Source organism: Eptesicus fuscus, chromosome 24 (assembly GCF_027574615.1).
Source record: "Eptesicus fuscus isolate TK198812 chromosome 24, DD_ASM_mEF_20220401, whole genome shotgun sequence".
Lineage (NCBI taxonomy): Eukaryota > Metazoa > Chordata > Mammalia > Chiroptera > Vespertilionidae > Eptesicus > Eptesicus fuscus.
Window position 1 is genome coordinate 13816488 of NC_072496.1, and position 19165 is coordinate 13835652.

Consider the following 19165-nt stretch of genomic DNA (forward strand, 5'->3'; position numbering starts at 1 on the left):
CCCCCTCCAGCCAGGCCCCACCCGGCTCCCCGCCGCGGCCCGCTCAAGGGGGGACCATGACTGCCCCGCTCTGGCCGGCCGCGGCAGCTCCGCCTGGAGGGAGAGGCCCTGGTGGCCGCAACCGCCGCCACCCGGAACCGAAGCCACGCCCCTTTCAGGGCCGGGCGCGCCATTCCCCCCCCCCCCCCCGCCGCAAACCCGAGAACGGAAGCGGCAGGGGCGGGGCTTAGAGCGCGCGCCAGCCTCAACGCCCCGCCTCCCCTCCCTGTCTCCCGCTTTTCAAACTGGAGGGCACGGAGGCGCGTGCTCCAGCGTCGGACTACAACTCCCGGCATGCAACGCTCCGAGCTGAAGTGTAGTATTCTGGTACCAGAGTGCCCTGCCTTGTATAGGTTTCAGTCTCTGAAAAGGTTCAATTTTAAATTATTTTTTAATTCCTGGGTTTGCATTTACGGCACGCCCGACCCCCTGAGTCTCTCACAGTGCCTCATGCCAGAGCAACTGTGGCCTTGAACTTCTGGCCGAAGGCGGCAGGCACTGAAGCGGGTTGCACAGAGAGGGAAAACAATTATCTTTTAATGACTTGTTTTTATTAAGGGATGAGATTGTGTGCAGAACAAAAAGGGCGGGATTTCATCATACAAATGGGGTGGAATGGGAAAGTATAGGTTTCGAATTGGAAATTAAGGACTAGGGGTAAGAACAGAGATGGGAACAGGGAGTGAATAGGGCCAACTCAAAAGTAAAGCAATAAGGTGGAGAATGTTAGACCTGAAAATCTGGGGATCAAGTAGAGTCCTAGCCCTTCTCATTTTACACTTTAGTAACACAGGCTCGGGGAGGAGGAGTGTATTACCGATGTCAGATAGTATATGCCAGATACTGTGATGCACTTAGCTCTCTTAATTCCCACAACCATACGAGGTAGGTAATACTGTCTTATCCTTATTTTACAGGATTTAAAAGTTAACGTGTTCTACTGAGAGCTCAGTTGCTATCTAAGCAGCCTGAGTCCACAGCCCAGCCCCTTTGTGTATATTCCACTCCTATTAGTGTTTCGGGTGTCCCTAGATTCCAGAGTATGTCTCCTGCGGAGTATCTTCCACCTGCAACACAAATTAACTCTGACATAGAATTCTGATATAAAGTTGCCTGGGCCCAGCAGGCGTGGCTCAGGGGTTGAGCATCGACCTATGAACCAGGAGGTCAGGGTTTGATTCCTGGTTAGGACACATGCCTGGGTTGCGGGCTCAATGATCCTCAGTGTGGGGCATGCAGGAGGCAGCTGATCAATGATTCTCATCATTTATGTTTCTATCTCTCTCTCCATCTCCCTCTCTGAAATCAATAAAAAGATATTTATAAATAAATAAATAAATAAAGTTGCTTTGGGGAAAAGGTGTGCATAGAATCACATTAAATGTAGTGTCTCCCAAATAAAATAAAATAAAAGATTATATGTGTTTGTCCCAAATCATATGTATGCAATCATGTTCTCTAATGGTTCCCAGAGCATATTTTATAATTTTTATTCAAAGATTTATTAAGTCAGCCGAAACCGGTTTGGCTCAGTGGGTAGAGCGTCGGCCTGCTGACTCAAGGGTCCCAGGTTCGAATACGGTCAAGGGCATGTACCTTGGTTGCAGGCACATCCCCAGTAGGGGGTGTGCAAGAGGCAGCTATCGATGTTTCTAACTCTATCCCTCTCTCTTCCTCTCTGTAAAAAATCAATAAAATATATTAAAAAAAAAAAAAAAGAATAAGGTAGTGTTTCAAGGCCACAGTTGCTCTGGCATGAGGCCCTAATGACGTAAGGTAAGGTGACCAGACGTCCCACTTTTGGCGGGAGAGTCCCAATTTTTAACAATTTGTCCCGCGTCCCGCGGCATTTTATAAAAGTCCCGATTTTTGGAAAGAATACACGACAAGCTAGGGAACGGCAGGAGAATGGGAAGGGAATATACGGTTTTCGGCGGCCAAGTGGCTATTTAGCCAGTATATGAGTTTTATATTATTTTTCTTAATTTTATAATGTTAAACTTTAATAATAACAAATAATTGTTGAGAACTGATTATCGAGAACTGCTTATCAAAGTTCGCATTGCTGATCAGTTGTTAGAATTCGACCACCATTGTTTGGACTTAATGAACAATGGCATTTTTTGGGATTGGCAACGACGAAAACATTTTGTAACTGTCTCTCAGACGATACACATCGTACTGCGTGCTAGTAAGCTAGTTAAACAAGTGATGTCATTACAAATCAGCTATTCAGATAACTTAGGTAAGTAATTTATTTATTTATTTCATAAATACATAAATTTTCTTGAATTTAGCAGACAGTACTCGTATTATTTGTATTTTATAGTGGCAGCAAAAAGTCTAGCGCCGGCCTTGAAAGTGACACTTACGACTTACGTTACAGCAAATTCAGAGGAAAAATAATACAAGTTAGTATTGTATTATTTAGAAAGAAATATAGGATTAAAATAATTTTTAAAATATAGTTACTTTATAACAATTAAATTAATTTATAAACTAACATTAAAATATGTTCATGTAATTATGTACCTACGTACTGTGTTTTTAAGCAATATGTATATAATAATTTATAATATAATTTTAAATTATTTTTTTTAGATTTTTAACATAATGAGTAAGAAAAGAGGATGCAAATTCAACAATGATCTAAGAAGTGAATTTCCTTTTATTAAAAAAACCAAAAGCGATTACAATATAGACCAAATTTTTAATCAAGAACCCCCCCACCCCCAACCCCGGGCCGAAACTGGTTTGGCTCAGTGGATAGAGCATCGGCCTGCGGACTCAAGGGTCCCAGGTTCGATTCCGGTCAAGGGCATGTACCTTGGTTGCGGGCACATCCCCAGTAGGGGGTGTGCAAGAGGCAGCTGACCGATGTTTCTCTCTCATCGATGTTTCTAACTCTCTATCCCTCTCCCTTCCTCTCTGTAAAAAATCAATAAAATATATATATTTTTAAAAAGACACACACCCCCCCTTCCGGTCAATGGTGTCCCGCTTTACCAACGTTAAAATCTGGTCACCTTAACGTAAGGAGGAATAAAGATACAATTGCAGCCCTTCAGGATGCAGATTATTTGGTCTACCGACAAGTAAACAGGTGAATTATACTATTGCGTGATAAATGTCGGCGTTCGTCTTGTTTTTAACCACAAGATTACAAGCCCCTTTGTAAACCAGAACGCTCTATTTTTTAATTTATTTTTTACTCAAGGGCACGAGACAGCGTGGGGCATACAGTGGGTGCTCAATCAGCACCTGTCTCTGCTCATTTCTGTTCCATTGAAAAGTCCTTTATAGAGTGTGCCGGCACCTGTTATGCACTGCCAGGTGCGTGTTTGTTATCGCAGTGCTTCCATGCAGGCGAGGAAGATTGGGTCTAAAAGATGCACCAACTGGAAAGTTTTACCTTCCTTCCCCCCGGGTTTTCCGAAGCGGTTTTGCTCTTCCACTCCAAACAAAGCATGGCTCTGCCTTTCCTAAAACCTGGCTTAGATTTTATTTTATTTGTTCTTGTTGGTAGTATGACAGATCCCTCCCATTTTCTCCCCCTCTCCCCTCCTCCTCCTCCCGACCTCTCCCCACCCTGGTTTAGGTTTTCCACTGAAGCATCCTCTGCAGGCGCCGGGTCGCTGACGCGCACGCGCACGCGCACGCGCACTTGCCGGTGGGCGGGCGGGACCCGCGAGGCGGCGCGGTTGCGCGGAGCGTCCGGGCGCCATGTCCGCCGGGGGAGTGGCGGTGCTGCTGTCCTGTCTGAGCTGCTGCGGCTCGGCTCTGTGGAGGTAGAGGCGCCAGTGGAGGACGGGGCTCCCGGGGCCTTAGCAGGGGGTCCCCATCCCAGCGCCTCCGAGTCCCCGGCCACCCGCCCGCGCAGACCCCCCCCCCGCCCCCCCGTCCGGGCCCCCAGCAGCTCCCCGAACCCCCCCGGGCGTCTTCAGTGCCTGGAGGCGCAACAGGAGGGGGCGCTGTGGGGACACGGCTGCCGTGGAGTCGTGGTCACTTCACGTCGCTGACCCCTGGGAATCCTGAAACGGCTTTTGCCCGAGAGGAGAGGAGAGGAGCGAAGGAGAAGCCAAAAATGGCCACCCGATTGGGGATGAGGGATGGGGGGGGGGGGGGGTCGGGGGAGGGCACTTCACTAGGATAACCAGGCCACTGGTGGTTGAGTGAAGTGTATTAAAATCTCCTAGGAAGGTTTTCAACGTAGGTTAAAGTTCCGGGGATTATTCAGAAGAAAAAAAAGCACACCCTGCGAATATTCTGTTTAATGGAGGTTTTGCTCTCACAGTAATTACTGCTCTCCAACGTTGTGTTAAGAACACCAACAACCAACCAAACCATCACAGAGGTTTCAGATGGGACCCAGGCATCTCACTGGACGGGGGTGGGGAGGGGGGGTCAAATAATAAAGAGAGGCCATGGGAAAGGTCAGGGAGGTCATGAGAAAGCAAAAAAAAGGGGGCATTCTAACAAGTGTGAAAGCCTTTTTCCTTCTCTATAAAAAGAGAAAAACCTCTCTCCTGGGGTGCATTAAAAAGCTGTGGTACATACATACGGTGGATAGTACTCGGCCATAAAACATGGAATCTTACCATTTACAACAGCATGGATGGACCTAGAGCAAGCATGTCCAACTCAAAGGCTGAGGCAGGCCAAATAAACAAGATTTCAGTGCATGTGGGCAGCAGAAAACAAAAGCTTCCATTTTCATAGGAACGTAGGTTCATTTCGATAGAGACATGCTGAATACAAGGGCCGAAATAAATGAGTCATCGTTAACAAAATAATAGAACATTGTAATAAAACTTAATATTTTTTTTCTTGAACATTAACTTACCAGACACGGAATACCTGCACAAATGAATAAGCGTAAAGCAAGTAAACCTATTTTTCTTGTTCTCCGAAAGCGAAATATTTCCTGTTGCGCACACCAAACAAGTCAGTCCAAGACTAAAGATGTGGCCATCGGCTGCTAAAATATTCGCTGCTGGTATTAGTGGAGAGAAATGGTGCGCCTGCGTGTAAGGCACGTAAGGGAAATGAATGCAACAGGATTATAGTAATCAGTCATTATCTAACATTGTAGTTCGTCATTAATAATGATGTATAACAGGATATTGTAAAACAAGTTATGAAATTTTTATTAAAACGTTTCTTACATACCATTATATTGGCTGGGCCACAAAAATATTCATTGTGGGCCGCAGGCCTCGAGTTTGACATGCTTGACCTAAGAGGGTATTATGCAAAGTGAAATAAGTCAGCCAGAGAAAGACAAATACCCTATGATTTTTTAAAAATCTATTTTTATTTATTTCAGAGAGGAAAGGAGAGGAGAGATAGAAACATCAATGATGAGAGAGAATCATTGATCGGCTGCCTCCTGCACACCCCCAGCTGGGGATGGAGCCCGCAACCTGGGCATGTGCCCTTGACCGGAATCAAACCCAGGACCCTTCAGTCTGCAGGCCGATGCTCTACCCACTGAACCAAACTGGCTAGGGCCACATACCATATGATTTCACTTACATGTGGAATCTAAAAATAAATGAACAAACAAAATTGAAACAGACTCATAGATAACAGAGAGCAGACTAGTGGTTACCAGAGGGGAGGGAAATTGGGGTCTGGGGGAAAGGGGTGAAGGGATTAAGAAGTACAGAATGGCAGTTACAAAGTAGTCACAGGATGTAAAGTACAGGATAGGGAATAGAGTCCATCATATTGTGATGACTATGTATGGTGCCAAGTGGGCACTGGAAATATCAGGGGGAGCAGTTTGCAAAATATAGGATTGTCTAACCGCTGTGCTGTACAGCTGAATACAAAACAATATTAAAAGTATACTGAAATGTAGATTTTAAAAAAAGAATGCTTTATGAGAGCCACTGGCCACATGTGACTTTTGAGAAGTTGAAATATGGCTAGTCCAAATTAAGATCTTTTGTAAGTGTAATACATATAAACTTGATTTCAAAGACTGTACCAAAAAATGTAAAATATCTCATTAATAATTGCTTTATATTGATTACATGTTGAATAAAATATATTATTATTTTTTTTTTAATATATTTTATTCATTTTCTACAGAGAGGAAGGGAGAGGGATAGAGAGTTAGAAACATCGATGAGAGAGAAACATCGATCAGCTGCCTCCTGCACACCTCCCACTGGGGATGTGCCCGCAACCAAGGTACATGCCCTTGACCGGAATCGAACCTGGGACCTTTCAGTCCGCAGGCCGACGCTCTATCCACTGAGCCAAACCAGTTAGGGCTAAAATATATTATTAAAATCAATTTCACTTGCCCTAGCCGGTTTGGCTCAGTGGATAGAGCGTCGGCCTACGAACTGAAGGGTCCTGGTTTCCATTTCTGTCAAGGGCACGTATCTCGGTTGCAGGCTCCTCCCGAGCCCAGGCCCTGGTTGGGGTACATGCAGGAGGCAACCAATCGATGTGTTTCTCTCACATAGATATTTCCCTCTGTCTTTCCCTGTCTCTTCCACTCTCTATGAAAAAAATCAATGGAAAATTCTCTCTGTCTTTCCCTCTCTCTTCCACTCTCTCTGAAAAATCAATGGAAAAATATCCTCAGGTAAGGATTTTACATTTTTTCAAATTAAAAAATAAAATTAAAAAATCAATTCACTTGTCTCTTCTTGCTTTTTTAATGTGGCCACTAGAAATTTTTTAATTACATAAGTGGCTTGCATTATATTTATGTTGGACAATGTTGCTTTAGATAGAATCAAGGACCCTGAATAATAGAAAGAAATGAAAATGAACAAAGACTTAAAGAAATTTGCTCTTCAGTGTTTCAAACAAGCAATACTGTTTTATGGGTTTTAAATCTTTATTCATTTTTTTAAAGCTCAGTTTATAAGTGAAGGAAATACAGCCAATATTCTTAACAGTTTTCATCCTAAAACAAAAACAGCCCTACCTGGTTTGGCTCAGTGGCTAGAGCGTCAGCCTGCGGACTGAAGGGTACCGGGTTCCATTCCAGTCAAGGGTACATGCCGGGTTGCAGGCTGGATTCCCAGTAGGGGGCATGCGGGAGGCAGCTGATCAATGATTCTCATCATTGTATTTCTATCTCACCCTTCCTCTCTGAAATCAATAAAAATATCTTCTATATCTATATATATATATAAAAGCCTAATATGCAAAGTGTCCCCTCAGGAGTTCCACCGACCAGAAGTTCAATCACTCGCTATGACGTGCGCTGACCACCAGGGGACGGCGCGGAACAAAGGGAGGCCCTGGCCGACAGCTGGGGAAGGGAGGCCCCAGGTGGCAGCCGGCAGCCTCTAGGGACCCTACCCGTGCATGAATTTTATGCACTGGGCTTCTAGTATTAAAATAAAGGTAAATTTTTTAAAAAATGTAAAAGTATTTACAGACAGTCCCCGACATATGATGGTTCCACTTAACAATTTTTTTACTTTATGGTGGTGTGAAAGCCATATGCATTGTAAACTACATGAGATTTTTCAACACTTCATTATAAAATAGGCTTTATGTTTAATAATTTTGTCCAATTATAGGCTAATGTCAATGTGCTGAGCACATTTAAGGTAGACTAAGCTGAGCTTTGATGTTTGGTAGGCTAGGTGTATTAAATGCATTTTCGAATTACAATATTTTCAATTTACAATGGGGTTATTGTGATGTAACGCCATTGTAAGTCAAGGAGCATCTGTACTTCTCATTCTAGTGTCTTCAGATACTGAGCTAACCCTAACACCTCTTGAGTGGTGGGTAGAGTTCATGGATAATCCTTAGTTTTAGCCCTGACTATGCTCTCCAGGAAGATGCTTGGGCAGAAATGTAAAGCTCTTGGCAGCCCAGGCATGCTCTGACCATGCATAGAATCCCTCTTCCTTGGAGGAGAAATTAATTTTCATATTCTTATTTAACCTTTTCCTCCACAGATATTACGCTAGCAGCCCAAACTACCGCATTTTTAGTACCAGAAGTACTGTAAGTGTTTAACTTTTTAAAACTATAGTTAAGTTTTTTTGTTTGTGTGTTGTTTTTTTTTACCTTAGGGCAGAGTTAATCATACTCAGTTGTATAGCACAGTGTCATTCTTTTATTTCTTTTTCATATTCATTTCATCTATCTTCCTAATATAGATCTCCCTCTCCAATAATAGTCCTTAAATATGTAAGTCGCAAAAACAAGTGGTGTTGGTTTGAGTGTTTTGTGATTAATATTCAAAAAATAATGTCATGATACAGATAGGATGACCCTGTCTCCCAACCTACTAGAGTACCTCCTAGATACTTAATATATTATTTTTGAAATAAAATAAAAATCTTATTTGGTGGGGAGACTACTGAAGTGTCCCAAAAAAGTTGTCACTTTTCCTTCATTGTATTACTTTGTATAATTCCAATACATCAAATTTTAATTATTATCCTATATAATAAAAGGCTAATATGCAAGTTGACCGAACTGCAGAATGACCGGTTGCTATGACATGCACTGACCACCAGGGGACAGACGCTCAATGCAGGAGCTGCCCCCTGGTGGTCACTGCGCTCCCACAGGGGGAGCGCCGCTCAGCCAGAAGCCAGGCTCATGGCTGGTGAGCACAGCAGTGGTGGTGGGTGCCTCTCCTGCCTCTGCGGCAATGCTGAGGATGTCCAACTGATGGCTTAGGCCTGCTCCCTGTGGGGATCGGGCCTAAGCCATCAGTTGGACATCCCCTGAGGGCTCCCGGACTGAGCACAGGCTGAGCTGAAGGGCCTTTCCACTCCCCCCGAAAGCACGAGTTTTGTGCACTGGGCCTCTAGTTTCTTTAGTAAGGACCTAGAAAATTGAATCGTACATCTGAACAAAGAGATGAATATTTTGGAGCAAATGTTTTGTTTGAACTATTTTATCTTCTTTTTTTAGATTACATTAGAGTATGAAGGAACATTATTTTCTGAGTGGAGTGTGCCAGGAACTTGTTCTGTGAAAAATAAACGGTAATATTTTTGTCGTGAATGTCAATGTATGTGTATTTACAAGTAACAAAGCATTCACATAGCATGAATTCAGACTTGAGGCTGTGATTTAATGTCAATTTCTTCCCATTAAATAGATGTGAAAAGAAAAACAAAATCAGTTTGAAAATAGAATTCAAATATTGCTGTATTTTTATTTTTCTTATTTTAAGATTTTAGGCGTAAAGAAGAGTAGGAAACTTTTTATTAATCTCGTATGCATCTTTATTTATTTCTCCCTTCTTGTTCTCTTTAAATGCTAGTTCACCCAGGACAGAGCTGCGCTGTTCTTCTCCAGGCTTTCAGATTATAAAACCACTTGTTACAGGGCCAGTGAGTTGATCTTAATTATTAAGCTTGAATAATCCAGTTCATTTTTCCTTTTTTTTTTTTGAGCTTTCAACCTAATTCAACCTGTTTTAACTAATATAAATTATAACTATAAGTTAGAGGTATTTTTAAATTACTGTCAAATTTTCTTTAATTTTTAGATATGTCTTTGCAAATTATAACTAATGAAATGATATGTGATTTTCATTTAGTCTTTTTATTAGCCTGTTAAAGCCCGTTACCATTGTAATGATAACAGTACTCCCGGCTGAGAGGGCTCACATCATATACTTCTATGACAATGCTCAGGATAAAGAGCCATTCTAGAAGATTTGTTTTTACTCTGTTTTTGTCAATAAAACATATGTGAATGCAAATAAATGAATGATGTTGAATCCTCTCAGGTTTATCAAAAAAAAGTAAAGCATTTTAATATTTTTTTATTGATTTCATAGAGGAAGGAAGAAGGAGAGAGAGATTGAAACATCAATGATGAGAATCATTAATCGGCTGCCTCCAAGCCCACAACCCAGGCATGTGCCCTTGACAGGAATCAAACCTAGGACCCTTCAGTCCCCAGGCCAACACTCTATCCACTGAGCCAAACCAGCCAGGGCAAGCATTTAAAAATATTGGCACTTTATCAATTAGTAACAAAGTACTGGCCCCACAGCTCACAGCTTAAGTTTCCACACAAGTGTGTAAAACCACCGCTATAGAGACTCCGTGTGACGAATCCTGCCTTTCCTCTGGGGCTTGTGCCTTCTTTTTAACTAACAATCTTCATTTTCATGAAACAAGTAGAGTGATATGAGAGAGGCCAGATGAATATTAAAACCCTTTGCACTCGCTTGCTTTTTTCTCGATTCCTTTATTCTAATGCTAACCGTGTCGAGTCACACTCGACATCCGAGTGCAAAAGGTTAATTCATCTTAACCCCTATAGTTGGAAAAATATTTGAATTTGGCTTTTTGAGTTTTTTGAGTTTTTTAAGTTTCATGAACATAATTCCTGAGAAAGTAAAGGATTCCTTTCTCTTTTATTGTTTTTTTTTAAAAATATATTTTTATTGATTTCAGAGAGGGAGGGAGAGGGAGAGAGAGAGAGAAACATCAGTGATGAGAGAGAATCGTTGATCAGCTCCCTCCTGCATGCCTCCCACTGTGTAAAAAGCCCCCAACCTGGGCATGTGTCCTGACCGGGACTCAAACCATGACCTCCTGGTTCACAGATCAATTCTCAGCCACTGAGCCATGCCAGCCGGGTTCCTTTTCCTTTTTTTTGTATGTTGGAAACCCCTAGAAACATTATGAAACATGTTATGTAAAAAAATAAGCATATACAAATACATGCAAACATAGGGACTACCTTTGTCATTTAGGTATAATGTCATCAGATCTTACAACCTATAAGGAGGGACATGTGGCTTTTAAAACACACTAAAAAAAGAAACAAAAATATTTCCAGGCATTGCCAAATGTCCCCTGGTGAGCAAAATCACCTCTGGTTGATAGCCATTAAACAAGGAAATTGGTTGAATTGTGTTTCAGTGGGGAAAACTGTAGGAGCTCTGCATCAGACACTCACTCCTATCCCTTGGGAAATTACAAGAGTTTAGGGATCTCTGTGTCAGGAATCATGGTCAAAGACTCAGGAACTGGGGGAAAAGACATATATTTCTTATTATTACACAAGGTCAAATATAATAGAAACAATAAGCCATCTAAATTTGTCTCCACCCATGATAGTAAATCCTCAATTACAGAGAGTAACTAAAGAATTGGACTAGTATTATATGAATATTTATTAGTTCTATTCTGAAATTTATTCATTATACTTCCTCTAACCTTAATCTTATTTATCCTTTCAAAGAACCTTAGATAATTAACTTAGTTCCTCTGTGACTTTGATGCCTGTATTAAATTAGTATTTTTTTAAGTTAACTTCATATATCATAGTTGCTTTTGCAATTTCTTTTAGGATTTAGAAGAAGAACGCAATTTATTTGTGGACAGTTCTAATATTTGCTTTCTGTGGTATCATAGAGTTATGTAAGTAATGCAATATTGAATACAAAGGTTATTAATACTTAAGAGTATTTAGCTTTAAATCTTAATTAACAAAATTAACAAATGGGTTATCTACATTACAGTTTCCATATAAGCTTTCTTTCACCAATCAAGATATTCTCAAATAGCCCTAGCTAGTTTGGCTCTGTGGGTAGAGCATTGGCCTGTGGACTGAAGGGTCCCGGGTTTGATTCTGGTCAAGGGCACAGGCCCTGGTTGTGGGCTCGATCCCCAGAAGGGTGTGCAGGAGGAAGCCGATTAATGTTTCTCCTTCTCATCATTGATGTTTCTATCTCTCTCTTTCTCTCCCTTCTTCTCTGAAATCAGTAAAAATCTGTTTTTTAAAAAGGTATTCTCAAATATGCTGCCAAACTTATATTGAAAAACAGACAATAAAAATAATCACAACCACTATTTGAACATACACTGCTTCTATTTTATTTAAATTATATCTCTCAGTTAGTCACAATAACCACACAAATGTAAGTATTATTATCTTTAGTTTATAAATGTGGAAATGTAGGCTTGGATAGATTAAGGAATTTGGACAGAAATACAAAGCTACTAAAAGATAGCATTGGGGTTTGACTCTGTTTTTTCAGGCTACAAGGCTCTTTTATTTCTGTTATATACATTACTAGAGGTCCGAGGCACGAAATTCATGCAAGAGTAGGCCTTCCTTCCCCTGGCTGCCAACACCAGCTTCCCTCTGGCACCCGGGACCCGGGCTTCATCCAGAAGGACGTCCGGTCTAATTAGCATATTGCACTATTATTACTATACACTAGTAACCCTGCGCACGAATCCGTGTGCCAGTAATTCTCTGCAGGGCCTGGCTGCTCCGTGCCCGCTGCCCAGAGGTTCTCCACTGCCCAGAGGCCCTCTGCATCTGGGGTGGAACACTGCCCGCATGCAGTGGCCATCCTCCCAGGACTGGGGGACTCCGTGAGGCTGAGAGTACTGGGCGCCGCCATATTTGTGACAGAGTGATGGTTAATTTGCATATTACCCTTTTATTAGATAGGATATTACAAAAGGACTCTGTCCTGGATAGCTCTTCAAACCCATTGGAACATGAGAGTGAATGACTATAATTAAGAAAGGAAAACTAGTACAAGAAAAAATAATTAGCCCTGGCCGGTGTTGCTAAATGGTTAGAGCAGTGGTTCTCAACCTTTTTAATGCCACGACCCTTTAATACAGTTCCTCATGTTGTGGTGACCTCCAACCATAAAATTATTTTCGTTGCTACTTCATAACCGTGATTTTGCTACTGTTATGTAATGTAAATATCTGTGTTTTTCGATGGTCTTAGGCGACCCTGCTAGAGGTTCTCAACCTGTGGGTCGCTTTCTCCTGCTGCTTTTAATATTCTCTCTTTGTCTTTTGCTCTTGGCATTGTAATTATGATGTGTCGTGGTGTGGTCCTCTTTGGATTCCTTTTGTTTGGAGTTCTCTGTGCTTCCTGGACTCGTAAGTCTATTTCTTTCACCAGGTGGGGAAGTTTTCTGTCATTATTTCTTCAAATAGGTTTTCAGTATCTTGCTCTCTCTCTTCTTCTGGCACCCCCATAATTCGGATGTTGGTATGCTTGAAGTAGTCCCAGAGGCTCCTTACACTATCTTCATATTTTTTTATTCTTTTTGCTTTTCCGGTTGGGTATTTTTTGCTTCTTTGTATTTCAAATCTTTGACTTGATTCTTGCGATCCTATAGTCTGCTGTTGGATCTCTGTATATTATTTTTTTTTTTAAATTTCAGTCAGTGTATGCTTAATTTCTAGTTGGTTCTTTTTCATAGCCTCAAGGGTATCACTAAATTTATCAGCCTTTTCTAGAAAATTCTTGAAAAACCTTATAACCGTGGTTTTGAACTCTATATCCAGTCTGGAGTCCATGTTGATGAAAACCCCTTGGTGGCTGCGGCGGCCAGCAGTGGCAGCAGCAGTGGCATGATGGGGGTGGTGCCTCCCCCTGACCAGTCTGGTCACCTCCCACAGAGGGAGGCCAGACTGTGGCTTAGGCCCACTCCCCTGGGAGTGGGCCTAAACCATCAGTAGGACATCTCCTGAGGACTCCCAGACTGTGAGAGGGTGCAGGCTGGGCTGAGGGACACCCCCCAGTGCATGAATTTTGTGCACCGGGCCTCTAGTCTATACTAATAAAAGGGTAATATGCTAATTAGACTGGACGTCCTTCTGGACTAAGCCGCAGTGGCTGCAAGGGCCGAAGGCAGGCAGCCATGGCGGTGGCTGCGAGGGCCGAGGACAGGTTGCTGTCATGAGACAGGCCGCCGCAGAGGCCGGCAGTGGCAGCAGCAGCGGGGTGAAGGGCGCATGCCTTCCCCTGATCACTGGTCACCTCCCACAGAGGGAGGCCAGAGGCAGCAGCAGTGGTGGGGTGATGGGGGCACGCCTTCCCCTGATCGGCCTGGTCACCTCCCACAGAGGCAGGCCAGACTGCAGCTTAGGCCTGCTCCCCTAAGCCACAAGTAGGACCTTCCCTGAGTGCTCCCGGACTGTGAGAGGGGGAAGGCCAGGCTGAGGAATCCCCCTGCCAGGTCCTGGGTGCCTGCAGTCAGCCAGAGGGAGGGAAGCCTGGGTGCCAGGTGCAGGGGCCGAGGCAGAGGTGGTTAGGGGTAATCAGGCAGGCAGGGGAACAGTTAGGGGTGATCAGGCCAGCAGGGGAGCAGTTAGGAGCGATTAGGGGTCCCAGGAGAAGCCACCCGGGGTCCTGGCTGCCTGTAGCCAGCCCAGGCAAAGCTGGCCTGGGTCCTGGGTGCCTGCAGCCAGCCAGAGAGAGGGAAGCCCAGGTCCCAGGTGCCTTCGACGGGTCAGAGGGAGGAAAGCCCGGGTCCCGGGTGCTGCGGCCAGCCAGAGGGAGGAAAGCCTGGGTCCTGGGTGCCTGCGGCCGCCCAGAGGAGGGAAGCCTGGGTTCTGGGTGCAGGCGCCAACGCAGAGGCAGTTAGGGGCAATCAGGCAGGCAGGAAGCAGTTAGGGGTGATCAGGCAGGCAGGTGAGCAGTTAGGAGCCAGCAGTCCCAGATTGCGAGAGGGATGTCTGACTGCCGGTTTAGGCCAGATCTGTGGGATCAGGCCTAAACCAGCAGTCAGACATCCCCCGAGGGGTCCCGGATTGGAGAGGGTGCAGGCCAGGCCGAGGGACCCCACCCCCCATGCACGAATTTCATGCACTGGACCTCTAGTATATCTATATAAAAGGCTAATATGCTAAGTGTCCTTCCCACCTTCCAACTGGTCACTATGATGTGCACTGATCACCAGGGGGCAGATGCTCAATGCAGGAGCTGCCATGACACACACACAGGAATGGCACTGCAGACATGGCTCCCACAAAGCAACACTCGGTTTCCCCCAAGTGGGACACAGGCCCCACCACTGCCTTGGAGTGACAGCCCACCAAATCACAGCCAAAGCTGCCAACACCCCATTTCACAAAATGCAGCCCACAGCCCAGCCCAACCCGGAAACGGTTGCTGTGGGTGCCTGGTAATGATGTCACATAGCAACGCCTGGCTCCCTCTCCCTAGCAACAACTATCCCCCTTGAAGTTTTTTCAGCCCAGGAACACAGGTGGAAACATTTCACACTGTAACCAAATGTCTGTGGAGCGTTTTCCCTGCCTCATCTCATTTGATCCTCACAGAAATCCTGAAGTAGGTAGATAGGAGACTCGGTGGAATCCTATTTTCTTTTCATTAGCCAGAAAACGGAGATTTAGAAAGCTCAGAAACTTGACCCGACTGAAAAGAAATAAGAAATGGTGGACCTTGAAAATGACTTCAGGTTTTCTCATGTGCAGAATATAGTCAAACACTGCTGCAGTTAAATATTTTACCCTTTGTTCTCCCTGCATGATCTACAATGATAATCTGCTTCGTGTTGATATTTATTGCTGTGTTGCTAACAATTACCTGAAAGAGAAGTTGGGGTGCTCCACTGGGCTGGAAAAAGTTTAGCTAAATCAGAAAGCAGGCCTAATTAAGCAAGTTTATTATATACATACAGTATATATGGCTAAGTTGACTCACGCATGCGTGATACATATAAAGCTCTCACTGGCATCAATCGCATGCGTGTGTCTCCATCTGTCATTGTCAATTGTGAATTCGGTTGACACTTCTATTATAGAGAAAGGGTGAATAGTGATATTAAAATATTTCTTCTAATTAGTTTCCTTTCAGTGTGCACAAATTCATGCACTGGGCCACTAGTAATATATATGGATGCCTGGACATCTTTAAAAAATGTGTATGTGTGTATATATATATACACATATATATATGTGTGTGTGTGTGTGTGTGTGTGTGTGTATATATATATATATATACATTTTTAAATCATATATATATAATTGATTTCAGAGAGGAAGAGAGAGATAGAAACACCAATGATGAGAGAGAATCATTGATCTGCCACCTCCTGCATACCCCCTACTGGGGACCAAGCACGCAACCCGGGCATGTGCTCTTGACAGAAATCGAACCTGGGACCCTTCAGTCCACAGGCTGACGCTCTATCCACTGAGCCAAACTGTCTAGGGCTGGACATTTTTATTAGACTTATTTCTAGATACTTTATATTTTTATTGCTATTATAGTCAAATTTTTAAAATTGCATTTTCTAACCAGAACTTCTTGTTGTATATAATGCAGTTTACTTTTGAATACTGGTTTTTATATCCAGCAACCTTATAACATTCTTTTTTTTTTTTTAATATATTTTATTGATTGTTTACAGAGAGGAAGAGAGAGGGATAGAGAGTTAGAAACATCGATGAGAGAGAAACATCGATCAGCTGCCTCTTGCACACCCCCTACTGGGGATGTGCCCGCAACCAAGGTACATGCCCTTGACCGGAATCGAACCTGGGACCCTTGAGTCCGCAGGCCGACGCTCTATCCACTGAGCCAAACCGGTTTCGGCAACATTCTTATATTAATTCTAATAATTTACTTATATATTCTCTTGGAATTTTTATAAATCATATAGCCTGAAAATATTTTTTCCCAATAATTACGTCTCTTATTCCTTTTATTCCATACCGCATGGCTGGCACACAGTGTTTCTAGAAGGATTATATAACAGGCCTCCTTGTCTTATTTCTGATCTTAAAGGGAGGTTGTCATCATTTTATTATTTTGCATAATATTTGTTATAGGTTACAAGTTAACTTTTACCCAGTTAAGGAAATTTCCTTTTATTCCAGATAGTGGTGAATTTTTCTTATGAATTGGTGTTAAAACTTATTTAAAGTTTTTTTGTTTCCACTTAAAAGTTAATATGGCTTTTCTCCTTTACTATGTTAATTGGGGGAATAATATTCATTAATATTTGTATTTTAAACTGACCCTGTATTTCTAGAATAATCCAACTTGGTGTTGATGAATTCTCTTTCATATATATTGACAGATTTTGTTTGCTAATATTTTTTAAATATATTTAAAGACAGAGGGTTTATAAGGACAACGAGGGGGGAGGTAAGGGTAGAGGGGGGTGGTAACCGGGTGGTAGGGAGATATGGGGGGAAAAAGGAGAAACAATTGTAATAATCTGAACAATAAAGATTTATTTAAAAAAAAAAAGAAAGAAAAACAAGAAAAAAAAATAAAATAAAGACAGAGGGTTTAATGTAGAAAACATCAAGATGGTGATAGAAGATTCTATACTCCCATGTTTGCTAATATTTTGTTTAGTATTGTGTGTGTGTGTGTGTGTGTGTGTGTGTATTCAGGAGTGGGGTTGGCCTGTGATTTTTCTCCCCTCATACCATCCTTTTCTACTTTTGGTAGCAAGACTATGCTGGACTCAACACTTAAGTTATTAGTCTTTTTTTGTTGTTGTTCCTCTAAGAGATTTTGTATAAGATTGGAAATACATATTCTTTGAGTATTTGATGGAAACTTGCATAGAAATCCACTTGAATCTGGATTCTTTTTGTGGGGAGAGGATGTGGAAGATTTCCTAATTTAATGGCTATTGTGCTAGTTTGGAATTTTTCTTCTTGTAAGATCCATTTTCACCAGTAGTATTTTTCTGGAAATTTATCCTGTGTCCTCAGCAATTTTAGTATAAATTTCAATGTCATAAAGTTGTCTATAATGTCCTCTTGTTTTTGTTTAACCTCTGAGATCGGTGCAGTGATTCCTGTCTTACCTTTGTAACATTTTTATTTGCGTCTCCCTTCTATTTCCTTGTTCTTCTTCCTCGGGGTATTGCTATCTTATTAGCCTTTTCAGAGAACCATCGTTTGGCTCTGTTGAGCTTTTCTGTTGCTGCAGATGTGAAATGATGATGTCAGATTTTAAAAGAAGATTAGTCATGCATCTTGGCTATGTGAATGTGCACTGTTGTTAAGGAAGCATGCAGATTCAGGCCCCTCAGCCTTTGTGAGGACACATGAGAGTCATCATTATATTTAATTTTAGACATATGTAGCTTTTTTGGGGGGTGGGGGGGGAGAGAGACAGAGAGAGAGACTTTGATTTGTTGTTCCACTTATTTATGCATTTATTGGTTGATTTTTTTTTTACTTTATTTATATTGTTGACACTGTTAAAGATGTCCCCATTTCCCTCCCTTTTGCTCACCTCCATCCAGCTCACACCCACCCCCCTTCCCTCTGGCCATCACCACACTTGTCTGTGTCTATGTGTTGTTTCCCGGATGTACCCTGACCAGAAATCAAACCCACACCTTTGGCATATCGGGATGACACTCTAACCACCTGAGCTACTCAGCCACAGCCATATGTGGCTTTTATTACATTTAGCTGTAATAATTTATCTCTCTTGGAATATAAAGGGAATATTCCAAGATTTAGAGTCATGTATATTGAAAGTAAAGTATTCAAACTAATATTTAGCATACTGTTTACTAACATATGATTCCTCTTTTTCCCAACAGTCATTACCATCACAATTTAACCCAGGTAAAACTTTTTTTTAATTTTATATGTCCTTCATATATCACTACTATATTATTTCTCTCTTATCTTCCATAATTACCAGAAGAGGAATTTTCCAAACTAATTTTTCAATGGAATGTGTGTAGAGCATGGTACTAAGGTATGGTCTGAGGATCCTTAGGGCTCAGGCCTTTTCAGATCTACCCTTTTCCAACCTCGTATCTGCATGGGGACAGATTCTCCCAATATGCTTTCACCAAAACAACACGTACAGCAGCTTGGTGCAGGAACATAGAGGAAAATCCAGCTATTCTGGGAAGCAAGATATTAAAAAGATTTTGTAATATAAAACAACCATTCTTCTTACTACTTTTTTGTTGTTTGGAAAATAGTTATTTTTTCATAAAAGCATGTTGGTTATGTTAGCATGCAAATATGTTTATCTTAGTTTTAAAACAAGTTAATAAATATTTTTAATTTGTTTTACATATAGAGAAACGTAACCCACATAAGAGAAAAGCTTTATGGAATGCTCAATAATTTTTAAGACAATAAATGTCTTGAGTTCAAAGGTCTTTAATATATGGATGAGAGGATCATTATGTGTGATAGATATGTTCAGAATGTTTAAATTGAAATCAGGTGATAATATTTGGAAGTTAAAGCACTATAGATATTTTAATTTTCTAAAAGCAGTGATTTACTAGAAAAGGATGCAGTAAAAATAATAATAATAAATAGGCTTCCTATATCACATCCAGATGGTTGAATGTGTCTGTTTGTACTTCTGTCCCAAATCC

At 42.0% G+C, this 19165-nt stretch overlaps 1 protein-coding gene across 1 annotated transcript in view; it reads left to right on the forward strand.

Annotated features, from left to right (window-relative positions):
- The first annotated feature begins 3755 nt into the window (after positions 1-3755).
- Positions 3756-19165, forward strand: part of CATSPERE (catsper channel auxiliary subunit epsilon) — a 79146-nt gene continuing 63736 nt past the window's right edge. The window contains exons 1-6 of the mRNA XM_054713085.1: positions 3756-3827; positions 7980-8028; positions 8950-9023; positions 9305-9374; positions 11353-11423; positions 18365-18389. Of these exons, the coding sequence (XP_054569060.1) occupies positions 3763-3827; positions 7980-8028; positions 8950-9023; positions 9305-9374; positions 11353-11423; positions 18365-18389 (354 nt within the window). The 5' untranslated portion in view covers positions 3756-3762. The remainder of the gene's footprint in view (positions 3828-7979; positions 8029-8949; positions 9024-9304; positions 9375-11352; positions 11424-18364; positions 18390-19165) is intronic.